This window comes from Jatropha curcas, chromosome 1 (assembly GCF_041381405.1).
Source record: "Jatropha curcas cultivar XTBG-Jc1 chromosome 1, XTBG_Jcur_1.0, whole genome shotgun sequence".
NCBI classification, from domain to species: domain Eukaryota; kingdom Viridiplantae; phylum Streptophyta; class Magnoliopsida; order Malpighiales; family Euphorbiaceae; genus Jatropha; species Jatropha curcas.
This window is the reverse complement of record NC_143151.1, coordinates 3,221,738-3,248,975: the sequence shown is the minus strand read 5'-3', so window position 1 is coordinate 3,248,975 and position 27,238 is coordinate 3,221,738. Positions and strand designations below refer to the sequence as shown.

At 32.6% G+C, this 27,238-nt stretch overlaps 5 protein-coding genes across 6 annotated transcripts; 3 read left to right on the top strand and 2 right to left on the bottom strand.

Moving 5' to 3' along the window:
- Positions 1 to 9: 9 nt before the first annotated feature.
- On the top strand, positions 10 to 2,013 carry LOC105628182 (CCT motif family protein). 2 transcript variants are annotated; one of them, XM_020676856.3, is made up of 3 exons: positions 10 to 466; positions 839 to 948; positions 1,542 to 2,013. In XM_020676856.3, exons 1-3 carry the CDS (start codon positions 89 to 91, stop codon positions 1,645 to 1,647), a joined length of 594 nt encoding a protein of 197 aa, XP_020532515.1. In that variant the 5' UTR covers positions 10 to 88; the 3' UTR covers positions 1,648 to 2,013. The 2 variants fall into 2 exon arrangements, with proteins under 2 accessions (XP_020532515.1, XP_012064939.1); XM_012209549.4 differs by having other exon boundaries at positions 12 to 466; positions 839 to 994.
- A 3,851-nt stretch (positions 2,014 to 5,864) lies between these two features.
- GAF1 (Polymerase/histidinol phosphatase-like protein) lies at positions 5,865 to 11,341 on the bottom strand. The gene is made up of 6 exons (XM_012209550.3): positions 10,829 to 11,341; positions 10,668 to 10,745; positions 10,499 to 10,579; positions 8,219 to 8,373; positions 6,820 to 8,129; positions 5,865 to 6,229 (listed from the first exon to the last, which is right to left on the bottom strand). The coding sequence occupies exons 1-6, from the start codon at positions 11,246 to 11,248 to the stop codon at positions 6,108 to 6,110; spliced, it is 2,166 nt and encodes a 721-aa protein (XP_012064940.1). The 5' UTR covers positions 11,249 to 11,341; the 3' UTR covers positions 5,865 to 6,107.
- Positions 11,342 to 13,080: 1,739 nt separating this feature from the next.
- Positions 13,081 to 13,764, top strand: LOC149498830 (histone H4). Its single transcript, XM_089725905.1, has one exon. The coding sequence runs from the start codon at positions 13,168 to 13,170 to the stop codon at positions 13,477 to 13,479; it is 312 nt and encodes a 103-aa protein (XP_089582031.1). The 5' UTR covers positions 13,081 to 13,167; the 3' UTR covers positions 13,480 to 13,764.
- Positions 13,765 to 15,620: 1,856 nt separating this feature from the next.
- Positions 15,621 to 16,304, top strand: LOC105628185 (histone H4). The gene has a single exon (XM_012209553.4). It carries the CDS (start codon positions 15,713 to 15,715, stop codon positions 16,022 to 16,024), a length of 312 nt encoding a protein of 103 aa, XP_012064943.3. The 5' UTR covers positions 15,621 to 15,712; the 3' UTR covers positions 16,025 to 16,304.
- A 784-nt stretch (positions 16,305 to 17,088) lies between these two features.
- On the bottom strand, positions 17,089 to 23,516 carry LOC105628186 (calcium-transporting ATPase 1, endoplasmic reticulum-type). The gene is made up of 10 exons (XM_089721201.1): positions 23,425 to 23,516; positions 23,188 to 23,298; positions 21,493 to 22,952; positions 21,047 to 21,116; positions 20,828 to 20,949; positions 19,785 to 20,066; positions 19,288 to 19,665; positions 18,898 to 19,007; positions 18,043 to 18,271; positions 17,089 to 17,930 (listed from the first exon to the last, which is right to left on the bottom strand). Exons 3-10 carry the CDS (start codon positions 22,903 to 22,905, stop codon positions 17,346 to 17,348), a joined length of 3,189 nt encoding a protein of 1,062 aa, XP_089577327.1. The 5' UTR covers positions 22,906 to 22,952; positions 23,188 to 23,298; positions 23,425 to 23,516; the 3' UTR covers positions 17,089 to 17,345.
- Positions 23,517 to 27,238: the final 3,722 nt, after the last annotated feature.

Below are 27,238 nucleotides of genomic sequence, written 5' to 3'. Positions count from 1 at the left end.
AGCTCTGCAGGCCCTTTAGCTTCAGTGTCTTCGCTCTTAAAAACCTTCTTCTCTCTTCTTTTCAAAAAAAAAAAAAGCTCTACGCGCCATGTACGGTCATAGTAACACAACATTTTCACGCGCCGACTTCGTTCTCGGCCACTATCCACCGTCTCCAGAAGGTGCTGCCCCATCCCCACTGATATCGGGCCAGTTTCTGCCGCCAGCTCACTTAATCGTACCGGACCAGCTGGCAGGAGGAGGCTTCGACTTTGGTAGCAGTACTAACAGTGGGTGCAGTAGCTACAGTTCGCCGAGTTCGCTCGCTAGTTGTGGAACGAATCAGCAAACGAGTTTGATCCAGAGGAGTATTAGTAGTCATTCTCTTCAAAAGAACGGGTACCATTGTCATTTCACCTGTCCTCAGGATTTCCTCGACTTGGACACCTGCCCTGTTAGAAGAGTTTTTAGCACCGGTGATTTGCAGGTAATTCTAATATTTTCACTTAATTAATTATTTATTTTTTTTACCAGTTAAACTTATCAATTTAAATTATAATTTGTTGAAAACATTATTCTAAAATATTTGATGTGATTTTCCCAATTGATTCGTCAAACTCACGAAAACTCTTGTGACGAGAAAGAATCGAATTTTATTGTCTCTCGAGACATTTAATATCTCATTTATTTTTCTTTCTCAAATGAAGAAAAAAGAAAGTTAAGAACTTTATTTTTGTATTATAAGAAAGAAATTTCATTATTGCATTTTTTTTTTTTTGGGTAAATTTGTAGGCTCAGAAAAATATCTGAATTTATATATATATATATATTTAAAAGATTTGGGTTTAATGTGGTGCAGCATGGGCATAAGGCAGACAGTCCATTATCAAGTGAGAGCAGTGTGATAATTGAAAGTATGAGCAAAGCTTGCAAATACAGTCCAGAAGAGAAGAAAGAGAGAATTGAGAGGTACAGAAGCAAGAGGACTCAAAGGAACTTCAACAAGAAAATTAAGGTCATCAATTTAAAATCTCAAATTAATAAACTTCGAAAATATATCATTACGCTAATAATTTAATAATCGAGTGTACGTAAAAAAACTTGGAAAATAAAATTAGTACTTACTAATATTTCTTTAATATGTAATTAACTGGTTATTAGTATAATTAGTAGTGTGTAAGAACAAGTTGGTGTAATTTCCTGCAGTAGAAGATGCTTTATGTCAAATCCAACTTTTGTGAAGATATAGAAAATGTAAGTGACACAATTTGATAGTTGTTTGAATTTTATGGACTGAAGCTCCTCAATAAGTGACTAATAATATGTTTAATAAAGTCCATAGATTAATTAATTAATTATATAATCTTGGCTTTTCTGATATTACTCAAATGTAAAATAATAAATATTTCTTTCTCCCAATATAATCATGTCTAAGAATATATTGATTTGGAACTACCACCAAATGAAAATGATTATGATATTATTGCTTTTATTCAGTCTTCTCTTCATTATTAGGTTAGAATATTAAGATTATTATTATTGATTTTTATTTTTCATTTCAGTACGCGTGTCGGAAAACGTTGGCGGATAGCAGGCCTCGAATCAGAGGTCGATTTGCCAGAAATGATGAAATTGAGAAAAATCCTCAAGCTCAATGGAGCAATATAAGTGGGGAAGAAGATGAGGATTATGATGATAATTGGAGTGATTTTCTGGATGCATTTTCAGCAAATTCAATTCCATAATTAATCTTGTAAAAAGGGTTAGCTGGATGGTTGTAGCTACATGTGCTAAATCCTTTTTTTTAGTTTCCTAGTATATTTTTCTAATTCTAGCTAGCTATTATATTATAATTATAATAATAATTATTATTATCATGCAATTTGAAGTGTTATTTAGCTTGGAAGTAGGAGATGTAAATATAGTTTGTTTGTTTCTGATTCTTATATAGTTGAGTTGATTATGATGACAATTGTATTGTCTAAGTTTTAGTCCAATAATATTGGATCAATCCCAAAAAGTATTTAGATTTAATCGCATTCGTTTAACACCATTTGTTATTTAATATTAAAAACAATGATTTAATTTCTATTAATATTAAATTTTTATCTACTATGAAGTGATTCAGACTAATAAAATATGTCTCAATTCCATAAATAATTCTTGCGAATTCACGAGTTTGAACCAAAGAGATAAATTCTCCACAATTGATATTAAAATTATGATTCGTGAATCACTATGGCTAACTGTCTATCGGACTAAATAAACTTAGACATCTGGAAAGCATATGCAAAAATTTTGATTGCATGCTTAATCTTTATATCCGAGACTCACTAAGATTTTGAAATGAAGAGATACCTACTTTATTGTGATTGAACAGCAATATAGCTCAAAAAGATGGAAACAAAGTCATTATCTAAAAGAAAGAAAGAAAGAAAGAAAGAAGGAAAGCTAAATGGTTAAGGTAATAGTCACTATCATGTATTGCACTCTTGCAATTAACTTGCAAGTCATTGCACATTTTATGCTTATATGGGTTGGGAGTGTATGCCATTGTCAAAGGCTTTTTGCTTGTGTTATGTGTTGACGAAAATATCAAGGTACTTTCATCATTTCATCATTTCATAACGTACTTAATGAAAAAAATGTAAAAATTAGATAGAAGTAACTTATAATCCGACGGAAGTAAACAACAAGAAAATTTTAGTCTATTTTCTAAAAAACAAAGACGAATTAATTTTATTTCACGAATCATAGGTACCGTACTGTACTTCTTCCATCTAGAAAAACTAATTCCAACCAATGACGTACACGAGCACCGACACTCAAAATTAATAAACTCTTCTATAAAATTATGATAATTAAATATGAAATTATTTCGTAAACTCTTTTATTTGTTACTCAAAATATTATAATAAAGTTAAGTGTATATTTCTGTTCTCTAAACTAAATACGAGTCCATCGTTACTCTAATATGTATTTTGGATGAAAGTATTTATTAATTAAGCTCTATTGTTGCTTAAGCAAACTTTGAGAATAGAAAACATGCATGTATTATATATATGAGATAATCACAATTTAGACATTATAAAGGCCATTTATTACCATCTATTAGTATCTACAAAAGCTAAACAGCATCTCATTTTTCATGAGGCTCCTTTTAAAGTGTTCCTTTGGCCGTTTTTGTGCAAGAAAAGAACAAATAATATTTAATTAATTAATCATTTGATTGCTCATGCTAGTTATAAACTTACTTTAAAATGATTAATTAATTAATTAAATCAGGTACTTTAGTCTTTAGATAAAGGCTATGTCTCTTGAGGGAACCCATAGAGGTGGGAAGGGCGGCGCTTCTGATTTTTGTCGGCCGGCGGTGGGTTGCCCACTAAGTTTTTGCATGGCCCCTCCCTTATTAAACAAATAATCATCTTTTAATCACTTTCAAGACTCTAATTATGTGATTATGGATAGATGCATTAATCCTTAACACTACTTGTCTTATAAGAGCAAATGTGTGCACAACTATCCGTCAAGTGAAAGATTTAGACAAATAACTTACCAAGTGAATGAACTAAAATAGGATATTTTAAAAATTGTTTCATAATTTTCATAAAGACTAGAAGATTAGTAGAATCAACAAGTAGAATGGGGTTTTGCTATTACTTTTTAACCGAGAAAAAAACATGCATTCTTGAAAGGCTTAATCACCAAAAAAGTTAGAACTCTTTTGCCCGTTTTATAAATTTGATACAATATTTTTAATTTCGTTGATCAATACCATATCTATTTTTATTGTCAATTTTGGCTTTTGTCCAAAGTACGATTGGTTGTGGTCGAATAACGTAGCTTCGGGAGTAAAAAAGCCTACTTGGCGGATCTTGAAATTACTAACATTACGAGTTGCTCGCCAAGGATCTATCAAAGTCTATTAATTATAAAGTTGTACCAAATTTTCAAGCATACGAAGAAATAAGATGGAGATTGTCTGAACAATGCAATTTTTCAATTTAGAGATTCTAAAAGCAAGGATGAACGATCAAAGAATGACCACATGAATGTGAGTTGGCATAATATAGGCCCAATTAACAGTCAAATGAGCGACAAATTAGCGGACTCTGGATGAAGACTTATAATCGATAAAGAAAAATAAATCTGAAGTAATAATTAACAAAATTAAAAATATTGGATAAATTTATCAAAAAAAAACATCAAAGTTAAGGTTTTTTTTGAGTTAACCTACTTGAAATATAATGATTGTCATGTCATGCAGGGTCACCCATTAAGTCCCTGTTTGGTATTGCAGTTGGATCATTGAATAAATTTACGTTTTCCACTTGCTTCAGGATTTCATGAATGGTACTATATATTATATAGAAATTGATTCCTTTGACTAGATGCTATGTGAATGTTGCGAAGTCTAAGGAAGCCATACCAATATGGAAAGGGCATTTCTTGCTAGTGATGATTGGTGGCGGTGGTAAATCAAGCCAAAAAGGGGACCGCAGCAGCCGCTCTGCTTCATCGCAATATGGACACACTACAAAGAAAGTAGTATTATAATAAAAACAGAAGAGCACAAGTGCTCTAAAAAAAATATAATTAGAAAGGAATACAAAAGCTAGCACATGAGACGCAGTAAGCTGTAGGGCCAATTACTTAAGAGGCTATGCCTATATCAAGAATGATAATGTTTCTATATATTTGTTTCGCATGGATAAGACTAGAAATTCTGTATAGATTCAGAAATAATTATCTTTCGTTAAATTTAAACTAATTAATGTGGGCCATTAAATCTAAAAATATTTACTAATTTGTTACCTATAAAATCGGTAATTTCTTATTCATATATTATTTAATTATATTTCTTATTATAATAAAAAATTTATTTTGCCAATCTAATCTAAAAGAAATCAATGCTAGAAGTTCATCGATATATTCTTTTCATAAATAATTAAAATATTAAATTTAAAGCTTCTAAAATGAAATTAAAAAAAATATATTTACCTTATAAAATCATTATGTAAATAATATTTTAAATTTATTGTGTTGCTTATCATAATATATTCATAATTTAATTTTTATACTCCTACATTATTAGTTATAAAATATCCATAACTCAACTTTTTTAACTAAAATTATTTTATAATTTATGTAATTGTAATAGTTGAATTTTAATTTTATTTGTGATCTATTAGATTACAAATCAAACTTAATTTTTTTGAATTTAGTTATTATCATCTATTAGATTTCAAAACAACTAATCCAACACATTAATATAATGATTGATAGTTGAATTTATAGCGCTTACCTTAATTTTTAATATCAAAATTTCATATTTGTGCTTTTTAAAATTTTATTGTCAAATCCATAAAAGACATAATCAATTGCTTAAAAAATATAACTTCAAATCTTAGTTTCATATACGGAATTAATTATAAATTATATGATCCATACTATAAATTTTTTTAATATCTCATATTGGTTTAATGTTATGCAAAAAAAAAAAAAAAAAATCTTAAAAAAGTTCATTGTATTTTAGGGGGAAAAAAGATTTTCTAAAAGCTTAAAAAAAGAAAAGGAAAAAAAGGGGAAAAAAAAATCATAATTTTAGTACCTGCCTATTAAGTTAGCATGTCCAAATGGCATCCAAAGGGAGTTTCTATCTATATAAAATTTTTTTAAAATTTTTAAATTCTGTATTTTTAAATTACTATTTCAAATAGTTATTGAGAGAAATCCTAAAATAACCACTTGCTTTGATTTAGTGGACATATCTAAGATTGAAATGTCAAAAGTTCGATCTTCAGTGGAAGTCTAATTAACTCAAAAAAAAAAAAAAAAAATCATAAAATAAAAAAACTCATGTCAACATCGCAATATGGTCATTTCCATGACTAAAAACGAACTTAAAATTTCTTTTTATACCTAATAAGTAAAATTTGATAATGGGGACCAAAATTTCAAATGCAGATGAATCTGAAAAATCTGTTGACAAAAATTTCACCACCAATCGACATGAATGATGGGTGAATAATGGAATTCTTCCAATTAGCATTAAAGCGCACTCGCTTTACATTTTATACAGCCAACCAAGACTAAAAATTTTGGAGGGAGAAAACCAAACTTTGTCACACCTTCCTCTTATGTCTAAACTTCTTAGATTTCTTTTTGAAAGAGATGGGATTCAATAAACGCTTCAGAGGAAATAAAAGAGGTTGACGAGTTGCTCTGTGCTTTCCATTGTTTTTCCCTGCATTTAGAAAAGATAATAGTCATAATTCAAATTGAATAGAATGATATCTGAAAAATTATTAAATAGACAAAAAGACAAAGCAAGGTTGAGAAAATTCATCTACAAGCCCAGTCTTGCAGTTTGGAATACGTTGTTTTAAGGTTTCCAGACAAGGCATTGATGAGAAAGAAAATTTAAACAGAAGGCGTGTAGAAATATCCTGCAAATAATGCTAATTGCTTACGAGACGGACGCTTCTCATAAGCAATTAGTTGGCGGATATTGTCAAGACCAATGAACTTCAGGATAGAAACAAACCTCAAATTATTTTTCAAGGAAAGCTTAGTTTGAGTAGCATTAGTGTGGTATATGACTTGCAACACTAATTAAACATGGATAATATCTTCAGGTTTATTTATACAAAACATTGTTGAGAAGAAATAAAACATTGAACAAAATGGCTATTAGTTGATACCAAGGTAAAGTTATGGATGAGTTACTAGAAAAAGAAAAACAATGAGCTTTTTATCTTGTCGGTCAAGATAATTAAAATTCAATTGAAAAACCTATCTGCAGCATAGCATTCTTGCTAAAACATTAACTGGTACCTGATAAGGATGAGACCAAAGTTGGACAATTACTTTCAGAATCAGCTTCTTCATGCTTTTGTTCCTCTATTGGCACCTCCTGCAAGAGCATAAAATTTGCACCTGAAGAACTACGTTTAACATCAAAACCACTGTCCTGACCAAGAACACCTTGAATATCCACATCTCCATGCTCTTGCTCTTCCAGTGCCACCTCCTTGGGGGTATCTAGGTCTGCATCCCGATGCTCTTGCTCTTCCACTGCCACCTCCTTGCAAGTCTCGAGATTTACATCTCCATGCTCTTGCTCTTCCACTGCCACCTCCTTGCATGTCTCGAGATTTACATCTCCATGCTCTTGCTCTTCCATTGCTGCCTCCTTCATAGTCTCCTTGCTATCTTTAACTTTCATATCACCAGAGGTAAACAGAAAAGGAACATTGCCGTCAAATATTATCATATCATCAGCTGATTCCATGAGTTCTTCTCTACCCAATATATTTTCAGTTACAGATGTACCTTCCTGATCTCTCACACTCATCTCTGACATGTTTTTGCCCATCACAACATTTTGTGCTCCTAAAACTGCATCGGAACCTTGTGAACTCCTAGACTTTTCGACATGAAGAGAAAGAAAGTCTCTGTTCTCAGAAATATTTTCCATTTCATTATCAGCAGCACAAATAGTTGCTAACCCAATTTCTAAAGGTGTCTGACGCATTACATCCTCATTTGGCATCACAGTGTTTAATTCACAACTAATGATGTTCTTTTGTGATTGCAAATCATGCTTTGGAGTTAAAATAGGGGGAAGCAATGCATTTGAGTTGTTCAAATTTTTTGGCACTTCATCAGTGTTGTTTGTAGGGAATCTAATATCCTCCGAATTAATTGAGGTTTTTGAATCATCACTAGGCACAAGTAACTCTTGGGAGGTTCCACGATCAAAAGCCTTACTCTTTGACGGAGAATTGCTGCCAAGTTTTTCAGACACTCCAGTTGCCATAAATGGCATCTCAGCTGCCTCATTAGCAGGTACCTCAACTGTCTTAGCAGCAGTCAAAAAATTTCCACCATGAGATGGGATGCTGTTAATAATTGAAACAAAATCAATGGGTTTAACAGAATTGGATACTCTAGTGGTGGCAGTGAAAGACTTTTCTATATCCTCTAGCTGCAAATCCCCTTCACCACTAGAGATGGGATCCCATTTAAGCCAGGCTGCAGATAAAGGTCCCTTGGAGTCAGATTTTTCATCAGATGATATTAGTTCAACCCTAATAGCTTCCTTGTAGAAGTGCTTTTTCTTTAAAGCATTAACTATAAGATTCCTGCAAGAAATTTAGGGGCAAAAAGATCCTAATCAGTTCAGCTTGCTTATACAACTGCAAGAGTTTTTGCCTTATGCAAGTTGCTATACCTACAGTTCTTGGAAAGAGCTGCTTTAGCTCGTTCAACAGAGAGCCCAAGCAAAGATGTTAAATTCATGACATCATATGGCCCTCTAATTTCATACACAGAAGGAGCCGCACTTGATAAAATAAGATTCCTTCCTCGAGTCCAATCCACCAGTAACTGGAAGTCACAGTATAGGTCAGGTAATTAATAAGTCAAGAGGATGGATTCGTAATTCAGTCAAAGGTAAAAATAAATCAATTCATAATCATACAAGGATCTTCATTTTTTGCATCTGCAAGATGGGTCCTGTGAGACCATTATAACAATTTGCGTTTCTAGTCTCTGAATTGGAAAGACCAATTAACATTCACTCAATTTCCGAACATCAAGGTTTCAGGCACTCCAACTTGATGACCAATTGCAAAAGAATATGACTAGGGCCAGAACTAAGAAGATGTTTGTTAAAACTGAAAACTAAGGGTTAGAGTGAGAGATTTCCTTTATCTGTGATTTTTAGTTTTCTTTCAGTATTTTGTTATTCAATAAATTTCCCTGTTTCATTCTCCTTATTTCTGCTCTTTATTAAAAATCCTTATCTGTGGTTCTTTACTATCACATTCCTCCTTCAAGAAAATATATTTGAGGCCTCTATCTTAAATCTCCAAAATAAGACCAGTTCAATTTCTCCATAAAGAATGAAGAATACACTTGGTAACTAACATGTACTGTTTTTCTGCAAATAAAAAAAACAAATTGGACCAAGTGTAAGTTACCAGGAAGTCACACCTAAATTAAATGATGGGCAATATATAAGGGAGAATCCATTTGGAAACAGTTTTAGGGTAAGCAAGCAGTACTTTAGTTACACTGACAAAGGGAATTCAACTTTATCTTCAATGTTATTCTAGGAAAAGGAAACGCTTTCAAATGCTCATCTGAGACAAGTTACGATAAGAAATAAAATGAAGAAAGAAAGGATGCCTTCTTGAGAGAATCCGTAAAATTCTATTGAGACTCAGGATTTCGCAATTGGTTTACGAAAGAATAAAATATAAATCCATTGGATTTATATTAATTTTCATCTTTTTTTCTAAAGATGAAAATGAATTTCGAATGTTTAGCACAATCCATATATTTATATTTGCGAAATAGATAAATAGATCAAAATTTATATTTTCCTGACTTTAACAATCCCTATTACCATGTTATACAAGATCAACTGCAAAAGCCAACAAGCATAAAAGGTAAAGATTTAAGATCTCCCATCCAAAACTATTTGTTTAAATTCAAGATCCTTCAACGGTAGGTCATGCCTCAAATTTGAAGGATAGAATCTAGTAAATAGACCAAAGTTTTAAAGCATACACCTCCTTTAGTTTTTTAGACGCATTAAACCACAATGTAACACATGGAAGCCTTCTGGCTCAATAAAATTAACATCCCTGACAAAAGCTCACCAAGAGATGTTTAATCTCCTGGCTACAAACTCTATTTATTCATTACATCTTTCAAGCAATAAATAAACAAAAATAAACTAATGCTAAACAAACCAACATTTTACAATGCTCTACATGCTGCAATGTGCATGGTAATTAGTTTTACAAGCTGCATCCTGCAACCTATCCACGTTTGGATTATATATTAAGACAGGCATCACCTAGCCTTTCAATGTAATCTTTTAGTACACTTTACTCCACCCTATCTCATCCAAAAAATATGTATAGCAATGTACTTCAAGAATCAAGACGAACAACGTGACCATTTCTAGCATATAAGGCGAGAAGTCAGATATTCACTTTTCTGGTTTACACTTACCAAAGAACTGTTCCCAATATACACCTTCACCATAAATTTAACCCAAACCCCTTAAAAACAAAGGAATATTTAGAAGCTGGAAAAAAGGCCTAAAGCAGTCACATTTAAAACATTATACTATTAAGAATTTTAAGTCAAACTTTGCTATAATTATTTTCCTAAAATTCTTTCTAATTTCTCCATAAAAACCAGCAAATAAGATTTGCAAGTTTACTTTTTATAAACAACAACCATTGCAAGTTCATACTTATCTAAGAGTCCTCTACAAAGTTCTCACACAATAAACAGTTGTTTTAAAGCTAGGTATATGAATAATTAAAATCCCAAGCCAATTCTTTGAAACCAAAAAATAGAAAGAGAGATATTAGAAATTACAAAGTCACAACTTTTCAAAACTAGCAAATAGCAAGGACATCGAAGCCCTCAATGCAATTATTAGCAGAACATGTATAGATGATTTCACAGATCTAACTATCTCAAATCTGACCTTAGCATTTGATATCATTTGGCTTCTGATTTCAACACTCACAATAAGATCAGAGTATGTAATTTCAAAGTAAACCCCACGCTGCAAATCAACAAAGCCAAAAAACTTAATAACAAAACCACTAAAAAGAAAATTCAAAATCAAAATGAAGATGGATATCAAAACAAACTTCCATAGCAGCTTTAACCATTGGCAGCTTCAATCTAAATGGCAACTTCTTTGAGAAATCAATAGCAATTATATCGACCTGCATAATCATAATTTATTAAACAAATGACAAATTAAGCTTTAATTAAATTAATTCAAATCCATAAACAAATAACTATAAACCTCTAATTTCTCACAAGCAATATCAAAAGCGCTCTGATTAAGAGGCCTAACAGCAATCAAATCATAACTCTTCAAAATTGGATTGCCACCATTAAGCGCCTGACACTGAGCGGGACTATCAACACAGACAGTCAAGCGCGTGTACTGACGAAAAGGTGAGGAGCGTGGAATACCGAGAAGGTCGCGGTGAAAATTAACGGAGAAGATGTTGTATGCAAGTGAAGGAGGAACATTTAAGAGAGTATTAAAAGAGAAAGGCGAAATAGAGCAACTGTCCCGATCGGACATCACGCCCTTGATCGTGCGATTGTAAGCGATTCCAGTATAGCCTAGCTCCATGGTTTTTCTTACTATCTTTTCGCGCGTGTCTTTTGAGGAATTGGAGGCCTCATACGGGATGTTGAGGTCGAAGAACCCCATAATTGGGCAGAGAAAGTGAGAAAGGGGATTTTCTAGGGTTTAAGAAGTGTAGTTAAATTTTAACGGAATGGAAATTTGAAGTCATGGCGCCGTTTTCTTAACTGGTTTCTGCAACCTTCCTAGCTTGCAGTTATAGGGGTTGATGGACCGGGCTTTCCCAAACTTTAAGATCTTTTGGTTTCGGGCCAGGCCTGGAGTTAGGGTTGAAAGGACAACTCTGGTTTATGGACCCAATGTCCAATCCAGTCCTCAATATGCAACTAGGACCTCAACTTAGTTCCCAACTTAGAATAATTAAATTAAATTTTAATTTCAATGCTAAATAGTAAATACATTTCAAATTTATATAATATAATTTGGTACTTATTTCAAAGAATGATATGCATATCATAAAAATCAGCTTGTTCTTAATGTAAAGAGAGCCCATGTCTTATAAGTTATAAATTATAATTAGTATAAACAATCACCTTTTTTATAGTAATTTTAAATATAAGTCTAATAAAAAATTCCATTATGTGAATTCATTTCTTAATTTATCGCAAAGAGAAGTTCATTTAAATAATGTATTAGAGGATGTGAAATAATACTTTAAACTTTTTTAAGTGAAGCAAAAGCACATATATTTTTAAGACCTTTCAAATAATAATATTAAAATTTTGAAATTTCAATAATAACTTAGACTAAAAATACTACAAAAAAGAAGAGTTGATTGGAGCCATTAAACTTTGCTTAAGTTGGATGTTTATCTAATCTAAATTTGTAATTTAAAATTTTTTTTTTTTTGAGTGAAGTAATTTAAAAAAAGTTGATGATTTAGTTCGGTTTATAAATTTTGAAAAATGAAATTATTGATTTGGTTTAGCGTTTTGAGATCAAAATCACCTATATATATATATTGGAGTTTAAAATAATTCACAATTCAATTTGGATAAAATTTTTCTTTACAATGGTTAGTATATATCAGATGACAATTAAACCATAGTTTCAAATTATTTAAGTAAATTATATTATTATTACATAAAAAGTCCAAATGTTGTATGAAAAATACACATTACTTATAAATTATATATGGGTTAAGTCATGATCTTTTATATATTTTCTTTATTTTGTTCTATCAATAAATAAATTTGTTTCATTAATTTATAACGTCTAGGAAAATTTTATTTTATCAAAGTACTAATCCAAGCTAATAGGACCTCACATATTATGAAAATATGATTAGTTTGACAAATATAAAAAGAATATGGATAATAGTATTAATATTTGATTACAAATTATTTAATTAATTTATAAAAAAAAACAAAATATTTAATTAATACCCTAATGAAGAATTGGAAAATGAAAATTAAATATAAAATTGAAAAATTACGTAAATATATTTTTTAATTTTATTGCAGCCGGAAAAAAATTCAGATTAAAATCTTTTTTTTTTCTCATATCAAACTAAATCACACTCATAAATTAAATTAATTTGAGTACTTTCAATGTTATGGTTTAATCTACTTTTAACATTTTTATTCTACTTAGGTTAAGGGGGAATAAAACAAAAGCGCGATGTTACTAAAATAATTATTCCAATTTTGGAAAATTTGCTAAAATTTTCAGTACCGCCAAATCCCACAAACCAGCCCGCGCGTGTTTTGCCCCGTTCCAAGACTCAAAACCACCACATTGCTCGCATCATCCACGTCATCGATCCTCAACGCACCAACATGTCTAATCTTATACCGTCCATTGAATAATCGACGATCCAAAATCAGTTTTTATACCAGTCGCCAGGATCGACACTGACACTAATTTCCCATCTCTGTTCTATAAATCTCCTAAAAACCCAAATCACCAGCAATCACACAAGTTCTCTCTCTTTCTCCGTTTCCCCTTATTTACGGATTTCAGTGTTAAATTTCGATCGGTAGAGGATGTCAGGCCGTGGAAAGGGCGGAAAGGGGCTGGGCAAAGGAGGAGCAAAGCGTCATCGGAAAGTTCTCCGTGATAACATTCAGGGAATCACGAAGCCGGCGATTCGTCGATTGGCTCGAAGAGGTGGGGTGAAGAGAATCAGTGGATTGATCTACGAAGAAACTCGTGGAGTACTCAAGATCTTCTTGGAGAATGTGATTCGTGATGCTGTGACATACACTGAGCATGCTAGGAGAAAGACGGTGACTGCCATGGATGTGGTTTATGCTTTGAAGAGGCAAGGAAGGACTCTTTATGGATTTGGAGGTTAAGAAGGTGATTTTGGTTTGTTCGTTGGAGATCGGACAAGTCTTGCTGTCAAGAATTAAAGAAGTGATGATAGCGATAGCGGTGGCGGTGGAGACGAAGGTTGTTAAACTGTTTTAGGGTTAGGGTTAGGTGTTAGGCTTATCAAATTGTTAATTTGAATGGTGTTATCTGTAATTAGATTGGTTTGGGAATCTGAGTTTATTTTAGAGATACCGAGAAGTATCTGTCTTTGTAATTCATTCTGTGAATTGCATTTTTTAATGAAATTTGGTTCGTTTTTTTCTGAATTTTTCTTTTGTTTTCGATTTAAATTAACTCTTTTCACAGATTAAACAGAGAGGAGTTGAGCTATGTTCTGTTCAATAGATATAATTGTACTTCAACAAAAAAAAAAAAAAAAGAAGGGAGAATTGTCACTTAGTTCTGGTTTGTCTTTTTATTCCGTCCTTTCCGCGAGTTGAAGAAGCTCAGATTGCTGGTAGAATGGATGAACTTTGGCTTAAAAGGTAAAGTTATGGAACATGGAAAAAGCCGCTCAATTTGGTTATTACCTGTATTGGTTTTGCTAACCAATAAAAAAGAATTTAATTTTTCTGATTATGATCTCAAAACTATTTATCTGTAAGATTCTTTTTTTATCTCAATGTTATCAAATGAGTTCATCATCATCATCGTCATCTTCTTTTTGAGATTCGAAATGCTTGAAATCTACTTAACAACCACTACAATATCATCATCTTCACAAGATCAATGGCACCTCCTATAACCGAAACTCGGTCTCCCTATACTGAAAATTAAATAAGATACAAATTAATAAATAAATAAATAAATAAATAAGCTCTTTGAATATAAGAATCAAGCATTTAGAGATAAGAGAAGGGAGATATATTCATTCATTTGCTTTCTTCAATTTAGCTCAACAACAAAGTGAATCATACTTTGATTCTCAAATTCCTTCTTTGTTTCTTTTCTACTACGTCGCTTGGCTCGAGTAAGCAAGTTTGGTGACGGTTCCAAATCTAATAATTCATTTGAAGCGTTATTATACATGTTTCGAATCTCCCTCTTCCAATGTCCCAAAAAGAAAAAACGGTTCATAAGATGGGTTAATTTCAAAGGTAAAATGAGGCATTATGGAAGGTGGATGGAGAATCCATGGACGAAATTTTTTGCTTGGTTACCGTTGTCTTTTATTTATTTATTTATTTATTTATTTTTGCTTTAATTAAGATACATGTCAATGGACAATTTTTCTATTTTTATAAAAAATTTAGCTAAAAAATGACATTTTTCTAACTCGCAGATTAAATAATTTAAAAGGTCAAAAATATAAAACATTATAATATATTTCTAAAAAAAAAAGGATAAAGTAGAAAAAGATCAAACCTCAGGGACTGCAAACAATTTAAAAGAAAAATTAAATTTTAACTTCAATGCTAAATATATTCTAAATTTATGTAACATAGTTTGATATTTGTTTCAATATTTGAAATTCACATTACAAAATCGGCTTGTATTTAATGTAAATTGAGCCCATATCTTAATAATATAGTAAATATATAAAGATAATAGTTTTTCTGCTAGTATATTAAATTGGTGAAAACTTAAAGATTTGAATTTAAAACATCTTATTGGTAATATTTTTTATATTTTTGGAGGTGAAAAAAAACGTATTTAAAATCCTTCAAATAGGAAGATTTATATTTCAACGAGTGCACCGAAAAGAAGAAAAAAAAAAAAAAAGAAAAGAAAAGGAAAGAGTTGATTTGAGTTTGGAGAAAGTTTTTACATTCCATTGATTGGACCCATTATATTATGCTTTAGGCCCGGGGCCCAGCCCACAAAACAACACGCTCCAAAAATCAAAACCATCTTACTGAATAATAATTCGAATTTTGTAAAATTTGCTAAAATTTTCAGTACCGCCAAATCCCACAAACCAGCCCGCGCGTGTTTTTCCCCGTTCCAAAAAATCAAAAGGACCTCACGGCATGCACCATCCACGTTATCGATCCTCAACACACCAACCTCTCCAATCTTAAACCGTCCAATCAACTTAATCAACGATCCAAACCATTCTTTAGATCAATCACAAGGATCAATACTGACACTAATTTCCCATCTCTCTGTCTATAAATATCCTGAAAACCCAAATCATCAAAACGAAACTCACACTATTCGATCTCTCTTTAGCTTTATTCACAGGTTGCAGTGTAAATCTCGATCGGTTAAAAGATGTCAGGCCGTGGAAAGGGCGGAAAGGGGCTGGGCAAAGGAGGAGCAAAGCGTCATCGGAAAGTTCTCCGTGATAACATTCAGGGAATCACAAAGCCGGCGATTCGCCGGTTGGCTCGAAGAGGTGGAGTGAAAAGAATCAGTGGATTGATCTACGAAGAAACTCGTGGAGTACTCAAGATCTTCTTGGAGAATGTGATTCGTGATGCTGTGACATACACTGAGCATGCTAGGAGAAAGACGGTGACCGCCATGGATGTGGTCTATGCTTTGAAGAGGCAAGGAAGGACTCTTTATGGATTTGGAGGGTAAGAAGGGAGTCTTGGTTTGTGGTGTTGGAGATCGGAGAAGTCTTGCTGTCAAGAATTAGAAGTGACAATGGTGGTGGCAGTGGCGGTGGAGACGACGGTGGTTGTTAAGGTGTTTAGGGTTAGGGTTAGGTTTTTGTAATTGTTAATTTGAATGTTGTTTCTATGTAATTAGATTGGTGTGTTTGGGAATCTGAGTTTATGTCAGTACTATGGAGTATCTGTCTTTGTAATTCATTCTATGAATTGCAATTTTACTGAAATTAGTTGCATTATTTTCTGAATTTTGTTTTTGGGTTCAATTTTAAGTTAAAACAAACAGGACTTTAGCCATCAACAGATTATTTTAAATGAGTATTTGCATTAACAAATATTTATCATCATTTCTCTGAATCTATCCTCAAAACTTTCTCTCTTATAACTTGAAAGGGAAATGAATGAAGCTTGTAACATGATAACATCTAGCTTGTAACAATTTTCTTTCCAAACAAAAAAGGAAAAGACAAAAAAAAAATCCTTATTCCTATTTCCATTTTCTTTATTCTTTGCTTTCTAAGGTTTCTGTGGTGGTAGTGGACCTGGTGGTTGTTAATTGTTATTTTGTTGATTTTTATCTATGGTTTAAAGTTTATGCAAACAATGGAATAGGGCAGCAGGCTAAAATTTTTATTTGTTTATTTAATGTACAAAATCCAATATAAAGCAATAAAATGAATAATTAGTGAAAGACTAACATAACTGTTTTTTTTTTTTTATTAAAGGAAAGAGAAAAATAGAATAACTAAATGATAAAAGATAAGGATAAATATGATATGTAAAATATAATCATATGAAATGGAAATTAAAGGGGTGATTAAAATGTAAATTCCTTAACTCCATTATCAACTTTAAACCTTAATTATTGATTAAGGGAATTGGATAGAAATTTCATTAAATGTTATCGTTAGCATTTAGGTAATCCCACTAGGAAGGAAACAATAAACAAGTCCCAGTGAAGTGAAGTGAAGTGAAAGAATGCAGAAATTTCCTCTTCTGTTTTCCAATTCTTCACCCTATATAAGATACTAATTGACAACAATGAATGGAATTGAAATACGGAAAATGAGAAAGTTGGACAAACTATTTGAAACAATAAATTTCTGTGTTTCAGTGTAAATACAGTTTGTCTAATAAATCTAATGCAAAATCTTCAATGTCCAAAACAACTCCTCATTTTCGAAAATTAGGAGGCTTGGCCAGATTAGAGGGCAGGACTAAAATTAAAAAAGTCCAACCAAACAACCGTCAGATACTTTTTATCATCCCGTGCCTTCTTAGTATGGGGCTTATTCTTCCTTGCGCTTCGAATGTCTCCTTGATCCAGAACTCCGGACTCCACTAGTACATCTACCAATTAATTTGAGAACCTCATCGATTAGAATAACAGGGAAAGCAACAGCCAGCACCAGAAGCCACTCATTCAGGCTGAGAGGAACAATTCCGAATACTTGAGCGAGGAATGGTACATAAAGGATCAAAAAGTGCAATCCGAATGAAATGAACATTGCCAGTAGAAGCCATGGATTGACCCATGGTGGCATGCTAAGGAGGCTACCATCCTCAGAGAGAGCATTCAGGGAATTGAACATCTCAATAGCAACCAACACAGAGAGTGAAAGAGTTGAAGCCTTAATTTTTCCACTGCGGAAGTAATCACAAGGATTATCATCAAAATTGAATGTTTGAGCCCCAGCAGTAAAGGGTGACACTGAAAAACGTTCCCAGGTACCGCATTGATCCCAGTTGGCGAGTTGAGAGTAAGTGACCAGTGTATGACCATCCTGGCTGAGGTCAATGAACATGAAGGAGTGGTGTGTGTACCATATGATAAATACACCAACTGTTGCTAGCCCAACATAGGATCCAATTACCTAACATAGAATAAAGATCAAGCTTAACAAAAAATTTTGGCAGATCACATCAAATCCAACTACCAAGAAAATACTTTTGTTTTATAAAAAGAAACAGTTTAAGTTCTTTTACCAGGTAGCGGAATAAAATCCAAGGAGTTATCAATGAGTCGTCACTCTTTCTGGGACGTTTCTTCATTACATCTTTGTCTGGAGGATTGAATCCTAAAGCTGTTGCTGGTGGTCCATCAGTTACAAGATTAACCCAGAGAAGCTGAACAGGAATCATCCCTTCTGGAATACCCAAAGCAGCTGTCAAAAATATAGAGGCAACCTCGCCAATGTTTGAGGAGATCATGTACCTAGAATCATCATTTAAAGAGAAAAACTTGAGAAAGGAATCTAAAATGGTACTTGGAACTAAACGCATAAACAAGTTGCCAATTCAGTACACCATCACACCACAAACATATCCAACGAAAGATACACATCAAGTCACAAAATCCACCAATAAGACATAAAACAAAACCATGATATATGTTGCATGTGCACATCAAAAGGCAAAACAACATTTCTGTTTAAATATAAATTTGAATGCAAGACTGCACAAGGCCTATGTTGGCTAATTAACAAGGGATAATGAAATTAATTGGGAAACCCGACTATTGCTAGCCATAATTTCACCCAAGCAAGTTATACTGCATGCAGCAAAGTTCAAAAATCTTAAAATGTAAATAATATTCTTATTTTATAATCCCTCAGGTTTTTAACCAAATTGGAGCCTCATTCTGGTATTATGATCATTCTTAAATCTCAATTCAACTGTCGTAAGCCCCATCACATGCATCAGAAAATCAAGGTTTGGGCAACCTAATGGCCAATCCTTTTTAATTCCCCAACTTTTTGTCATTCCACATACATCAGGCATGCCAGTGCAGATAAATAACCATACCAAATGCCAATTGGTCCAAGTGAAAAATTATCAAACCTGATAAATGCCTTCATGTTGTTGTAGATGGACCTGCCTTCACCAACAGCAGCAACTATAGTGCTAAAATTATCATCGGCTAGCACCATGTCAGATGCTTCTTTTGCAACCTGCAATAAGAATTAAGTTCAATAATGTTCAGCATGTAGAATGAGAAAGAATGCGTTATTAATTGACATACTTTAGAAAAGTCAACTGAAATGGCTTAGTCATGCAATGTATGCATGCACCTGTAGAGTAAAAATTTGATAATTATACACCATGCGTTACCTTCTTTGCAACACCGAGTAGTAGCTCAAGAACAAAAATGCAAATACCAATATGTATTGCATACATATTTATTAACTGAATAAAAAATGGATTACAATCTATACATGAAATTCAACATACCTCTGTCCCAGCAATGCCCATAGCTATTCCAATATCAGCCAATTTCAAGGCAGGAGCATCATTCACTCCATCTCCTGTCATAGCCACAACTTCACCCTCCTCTTTAAGCAGCCTCACTATCTCTTGTTTATGCCTTGGTTCAGCCCTAGAGAACAAAAGCCCTGCATCTTGTTTTAAATGACTTTTTTGATCAGGATGCTCCATGAATTCTTTTCCGGTCATGCTTCTTGAACTGATATCATCATAAGGTCCGAATACACCTATTTCACGGCAAATAGCTTCTGCTGTACCCTTGTTGTCTCCTGTGATGACAATGACACGGATTCCAGCTTCTTTGCAGTCCTCAATGGCTTGTCGAACCTCTTTTCGAGGAGGATCCTTTCAAGATATGAAAATAACAAGGATAAATGCCATGAGAATGAAAAAGATGAACTTCCCATGAAGCTAAACAAATAAACAAACATAAAGAAATAAAGAAAATTGCAGGACCAACTTACCCTCAGCCCAACTAAGCCAACAAAAATGAGTTCACTCTCAATTGAAGCATAATTTGATGGATTAAGTAAAAGCTCATGAGCTGGGTGGTCCTCATCACCATTATATGTTTCAAATCTTGGAAGGTCTGCTTTGTAAGCAAAGCCTAAACAACGTAATGCACTCGTTGACATGTCATGAAGGCTTTGTAAAATAAGCTCTCTTGAATATTGATCCAATTCCACAACTGAGCCATCAAGCAACTGAACGTGTGAGCTTCTCTCCAATATGTTTTCTACTGCACCCTGACACATTAATAAAACCATTTCTCAGTCCCATGACCATAACAAACCAAAACAACATCAAAAGAAGAGGCAGAAAATCTGAAAGCAGTAGAAGGCCATCCATGTTAAATTGCCACAAGTTACAACAACAACAAATCGAAATGGGCAGACTTCCCTTACAGGAAAGTAAAAGGGCAAGAAAAATTAATTGGAAAGTTTATAGACACAACAGATTCAGCGCGAATCTTGCGTTACAATAGAATATTATTGAGCACAGGACACCAAAAGTAGTATGATGAATAGCATCCAGAAGTGCACTGTTGACCCTCTGAATGAACTTTGAGTAGGAAATGGAGAGAATAACTGTTAGAAAAATACAAAAATGACAAGAAATGAGGTAATAGGATGTGCTACTGCACAAAAAAAAAAAAAGTCCATGTCATCTTTTTATGATTTTAGGAAACCATCCATGTGTCTAGCAGTCTTTAGATCCTTTTATAATTTTTTCAAGCACAATACATAAAGTATCTTTCTTGAAGATAATTTTAGAAGAGGAACATTGAGGTTAAAAGCAAAAAGTTCCTAACTATGCCAGGTTTTCCTAGAAAAGGTTATAATTCGCAAGAACAATATACAGGCACAGAGACAAAGAGGTAGAGAGGGCAGAGGAAGGTAAGGTGATTTAGTTTATGTTATTGGTAAATGCAATTTTTGACCATCTGGGTGAACCATATGAATAGCCTGCAACATTGAGATAAGTAAGAGAAAGTGGCACAGGTTACCTTCACTAGCAGTGCTTTTTTGCCTGAACTGGAATTAACAATAACCCCCATGGATTTCCGATCTCGATCAAACTCAAGAGTTGCAATGCGCTGTTCCATTTTATTCCATAATTGACAGCAACCTAAAGCGGCAGAAAAACATGGGGACAAACCTTTTAGAGCTTGCTAAAAGGTCAATGAAAGAAAAAGGTAAAACAAGTTGTAAGAATCTGGTCTTACGCATAATATCCCCATGACCTGAAGATGATTCATCAAGTCCACCAGGAAATCCCATTTTTTCAACAAGAACCTGGCACAGAAAAGGGTGGCTATCAATGAGAAATTTATGTCACATAACTTCTTTAGCAAACAAGTTGTCAAGCCATATCTCATGAGCAAACAGTAGTTGCCAGAAAATGTTCGTAAGAAACAATATGCATACAAAAACTCATATACAGAACCTTCAAAATAAAAAAACTCAAACATGGAGACAGAGTAGAAGAGGAAGGAAATATAGAAATCACTCAGCATTCCAAACATCTATTAGGACAAAATTGAAATGCAAAAAATGCTACTGGAAACCAAGAAATTAGCATTCCAGACATCTTACTATGCTCAAGTTTCAGCACTGCTCTACTTAACTTCTGGCACTATAATTCAGAGGAAAAAGTTGAACGTCATGTTACCTTTAATGCAGCTTCAGTAGGAATTCCATTGGCAATATAATGATTACCAGATTGCTCAACACCTGCATCATTGCAAACTGCAGCAACCTTTGCAATCATCTGAAGGTTGGAGTCCATTCGACCCACTGGCCAGTCTTCTATTTTCCCATCAAAAGGGTTGTAGGTAGTCCCTTCCACATTGAAAGATCGAAGAGTACCAATCCTGGAACCCATAGCCACTAGCTTCGAGACAGCCATCTGATTGGTAGTTAGAGTCCCTGTTTTATCAGAACAGATCACTGTTGTACACCCTAGAGTCTCGACACTGGGCAACTTTCTAACCAGTGCATTCTTTTGAGCCATCTTTCGAGTTCCAAGTGCCAAACACGTAGTAATGACTGCAGGCAACCCTTCTGGTATAGCAGCCACAGCCAATGCCACAGCAATCTCAAAGTAATATGTGCACTTCTCAAATGAGAACTTGAAATTCTTTGGCCAACCATCAACATATTCCCATGTAAGGAAGTATTTCACATTAATCAGCCAAACCAATGCACAAATAACTCCAATTATCAAAGTTAGAAGCTCTCCAAACTCATTTAATTTCTTCTTCAATGGGGTATCATCCTCGTTTTGCGAGGCTTCTTGAATCTGTGAGTGCACCTTTCCAATCTCAGTGTTCATTCCCGTTTGTGTAACCAAGCATATGCAATGTCCATTCACCACTGTAGTTCCTGCAAAAACCATACATTTTTTTCCTTGTATATCTGTATTTTCAGCAACAGCCTTAGCAGTCTTGCTAACAGCTTCACTCTCACCTGTCAAAGAACCTTGCTCAACCCTAACTGTGGAGCTAATCAAGCTCAAAACTCGCATATCAGCAGGCACTTTATCACCCACTGTTAACTCCACGATATCTCCAGGAACAAGTTCTTTTGCAGGCAAATTTGACAACAACTTGCCATCTCTTATCACTTTAGCTTGCTCCGATTGGATTTCCTTCAAGGCTTCTAATGCTTTCTCAGCATTGCTCTCTTGCCAAATACCCACGACAGCATTCACAATCAAGATCAAGAAAATGACCAATGGTTCCACAAACGCTGTAATCCCCATCTCCCCTCCTTCATCACCATCATACCAAGCCAAAACAAATGATATTATAGCAGCAGCTAATAAAATCCTTACTAAGGTGTCACTAAATTGCTCCAATATTAGCTTAAAAATCGATACACCCTCATGCTTCTCCAATTCATTATATCCATAGATCTGTCTCCTCTTCTCTACTTCTGCAACCGATAATCCAAACTCACGTCTCACTTGGTAGTGCTCTTCACATTCTCTAGCATCTCTCGACCAAGCAGGGAACAATTCTTTATCTTGCGATTCTACACCAATTTTTTCCCTTTTACCATAATCCTCGCCTCCTTTCCCCATCGAACTCAATCTCAATTAAACAAAATTCTCCGATAATTGGAGCAAGCCTGAAACGAATCACACAAAACAGAATCACGATCTGGCTTCGGAAATTCACAGAACTTATAAAAGATAACACTTTAAAAAAAAAAAAAAAAAAAAACTATAATCTCCTTCTGGAAGAGAGAAAATTAACCAATTCAAAACAAATTGATTTGATTTCCTTTCATTTTCTGAAATTGAAAAAAACAAAACAAAAAGGAACGAAATTAATCAAAACCATTAAATTAGGGTTTCACTTACCAGTGATTTGAGAGAGTACTCGAGAGAAAGCGATCCTCTTTATCAATCTCACACTCTCTCAGTTTCTCACCTACTTCCAGACCAGCGATCTGTTTATCTATCTGTTTATTTCTGTTAATAGAAATGAAAATCAGCGTTCGATTTTAGGGATTTATCAGAAACTAATTAGCAATCAGATCTACTAATTGAATAGTGGTATAAATAAAGAGGAGGACAGAGCGATTCAACTGCTCATACCTTTCTCTGTCTCTCTCTCTCTCTCTCGCCCTTTGGATTTTTCTTTTTCTTTTTCTTTTTCCTTTTTGTGAGACAACACAATAACCACACTCCGCATAAGCAAAGCGAATCACATTCCGCCACGTAAAGACACAACCGTCACACTGTGCATTATTTTGTGGCTTTATCAGAAATGGGAAGCACGTAGAGGTGACCTTTACGGAAGGAAATATGTGTCAGCCAACAGTGGATCTCCTTATACGGTAAACTAATGATTATGTTATTTGTGTACGAAATTTCCTCCGTATTGCCTCTAATTAAATTAAATTAATTAAATCCAGGATTTCATTAATTAAATTAAAATAATTAAAATAATTATGAAAATGGTGGAATCTAATTTAATGTGGCATATTCTGTGTTTTGTGCCTTTACTTAGTTGAGTATGTTAAGTTGATGGAGTTTTGATTAAAAAAATGTAGAATTTCTATTATTTGTATGGTAATAGTTGGAATTGGATAATATTGGCAAAAGAAGGAAAGATTGTTCACTACTCTACTCCATTCAAGGTTTTCATATTTTATAATTTATAATAATAATACGTGGCATTTTTTTTCTTCCAAATACATTTTGTATACTTTTAATTAAATTCGAAAGATTTAGTAATGATCACATGATTTTTTAATTGCTTTATCATCTATTAAAATATTATTTAAATTAGAGATATTATATGTGTATAGAGAGTTTTTTTCATAAAATATTTACAATATTTTGATATTTATCTGAATTTAGTTATAAGAGATTAGAAAGAAGGCAAATAATTCAAATAGCCGACCTAATTATTTTGAAATTAAAGTTCAATTACCATTATTATATTTGAGATATATGTGGGCTTATAAATATTACTTAACCGTTAATTATTTTAAAAGAATTTTTAATGGAAATTATTATTTTAAAAAATTGATTTGCAACTTGAGATGTTATTTTCTAACAAATTTAAACGCCTTGTTTTAAATTTATGAATTTAAATGGCGAAATACATCGGTTTATCACTTTAATTTTATGGGATCCTCATTTTTTACAATAATTTTTCAAATATTTCTTCCATATTTCTCATTTAATTAGTTAAAATTTTATAAATTATAATGAGTTGCAAAGTAGAAATAAACTCTTTTGCCATATTAAATTAGTGAAGTTTATAAATTATAAAATTCAAGTCCAAAGTCTTGTTCCTGAACTCTTAAAGAGAGTAAGAATTGACGTCGATGATCAAAAAAAATTTAAATTTTATAAAAGGATACTATAATTGAATTTAATGATTATATTATATGTCACATCATTAGTTTGAAAATAAAAGCTTTTTGATTGTTAGAATTTTCAGATTTACAAGTCTTGTCTTTAGATTTTTCATACTTATAAAGCGACATGCAAAGAACATTTATTGAATTTAGACTCTATACACAACCTCTTGTTAAACAATACTTCCAAGCTTTTAAGTCAACCATTAATAGTCACTAATTATTTATTGAGTAATTTAATAATTAAAATTATACTTCCAAGCTTTTTTTTTTTTTAAATTTTTTTTGTCTTGATATAAATATCATTTTGAATAAAATTCGGCTCTAATTGAGATTCAAACTCAGAATTTAAATTTATAAGTTCAATATTATTTATAAAATAGTTAGTTTTTAATTAAATCAGAAATATGATTACTAAGAATCATATGGATTAGCGAAAGTAAACCGTCATTAAAAAAACAACTTATAATGATTGTAGGATAACAAATAGCTTGTAGTTTTCTTTCTCATAATGAAAATTGTCTTCTTTGTACAAATAAAAAAAGAGGTATGACCAAGCACATAGGAAACAAGTACAGAAGTTGGGAAAAATATCTATTTTGGATTATTTTTGAGATGGCGACAAGTTACTACGAATGCTCATTTTTTTTTATTTTGAAAAGAGAAATTCAAATATGAATTTATAATTAAAATCGTAAATGCTCTTACCGTTTGGCTTTTTTTTTTTTTTTTTTTCCCTTCCCAACTGCAATCTTTTGTTGTTGACCAAGGAAAAGAAACAACACTGCTACACTAGCACTAACTAAATATGTGCTTTCCAGGAAGCTGCATATATGCATTTTTATATCAAAGTGCGGTCAAGTGGCAGACCTTTTAGTTCAATTCAACTGACGTTCTTTTGATCTTTCATTAAGTTAGACCTTGACCATTCTAATTATTTGAATCTACTTTTCTTTTAGTTGCTGTTGAAAGGTACTCTTCCAATCACGTCATATAACCCAATCCCAATGCTTGAAATTCTCACAGGCCACTACCCTTTCAATCAATGGCCTACAAAATTTTATAATTATTTTCACTGTTGATTTTTTTTTTTAAACAATTTGTTTAAAAAATGTGTAGTTATGCTTAAAAATTGAAAATCAAAATGCAAATATCTATATATAATTAAATTATTCACAAATTACCTCAAATTTTGATTACGAATTTAAACGAGTCAATTAGCTCAAATTCAACTCATTTATTAAATTAGCCTGAAAACTACTTTTATATAATAAATCAAATACTTAATAAGGGTTCCATAATTGCCATTTGCCTAAATTAATTAAAATCAATTGGAAGACGTATTTTTGAAAAATTATTAATTTTGATTCAGTTTCTAAAAGTTGAAAAACTGAAAATTTGGAATTCAATTTAGCAATTATTCTTACTCTATAATTAAAACTAAACATATATCTCTTCATCCATGTCTACACATTTCCGGTCAAGTCCCTTCTGGTATCAGTCCCTTCTGGTATCAGAGCCTAATCTTTTTATATTGTAGGAATAAGGTTATTAATTATTTACGGATTACTTATTAGGAATAAGATATAGAAATCTACGAGTTAAGCTATTACTAATTATGATTAGGAAATTATTGGATTATTGTTGGTCAGCCGGTGTAAGCGTTGGTCAATCGTGTGATAGGTGGTCCGGCAAAGGTGGTCCCAATAATCAATAGTCTCTAATTACGATTATTAATTGGCAAAATGAGTAGATTACCAAATCTTCTTTCTAATAATAAGTCTTTGAATATTAATAACCCTAGTTCTCGTGTTACTAATCTGAATACCCAAGAGATGAATATCGCACATGTAGAGAATCAACTACATAATTGGTCTGTCCCAAAACATGGCGTTAATACTATTTGTAAACTTGGTTCTTTTGATTTTTTTCTAATTATTCAATTAAACAAACCGAACAATCTGTTCCATTAAGTCTAATGCATGAAAATATTCAATTATTTTCACCTCAAGCTATTTTGAAGCACAAAGAAAAAGGTAACTAAGGAAGTCTATTTATTCCTTTCTTTCAGTGGTTTTCTATTTATTCTATTGAGAACAATATATAATACATTTTTCAAGAAGTCTTAGTTAATCAAAAGGTAACTAAGGAATATATAACTACATTTAATAATGTTGTTACATCCGTTCATCCTCCCTAGAAGAAATTAAATTTGGTCATCAACATCAGATAGTTATAGGTTCTCCTTTTAAGATGATAAATACAGTAGATGATAATAAGAAAAATCATACATTAAAAGATATTAAAAATGTTCAATTTCAAAACCATTATACAAATCAAATACTTAATACAATAATGTTACAATTAAATAGATTAGAGGTTCAAACTCCAATATTTTATACTTCTTCTATTTAAATACCATTGCCAATTACTAAATCTGAAAGTTTCAATATTTAAGCCTCATGAAATACAATAATGTTACAATTAAATAGATTAGAGGTTCAAACTCCAATATTTTATACTTCTTCTATTTAAAGACC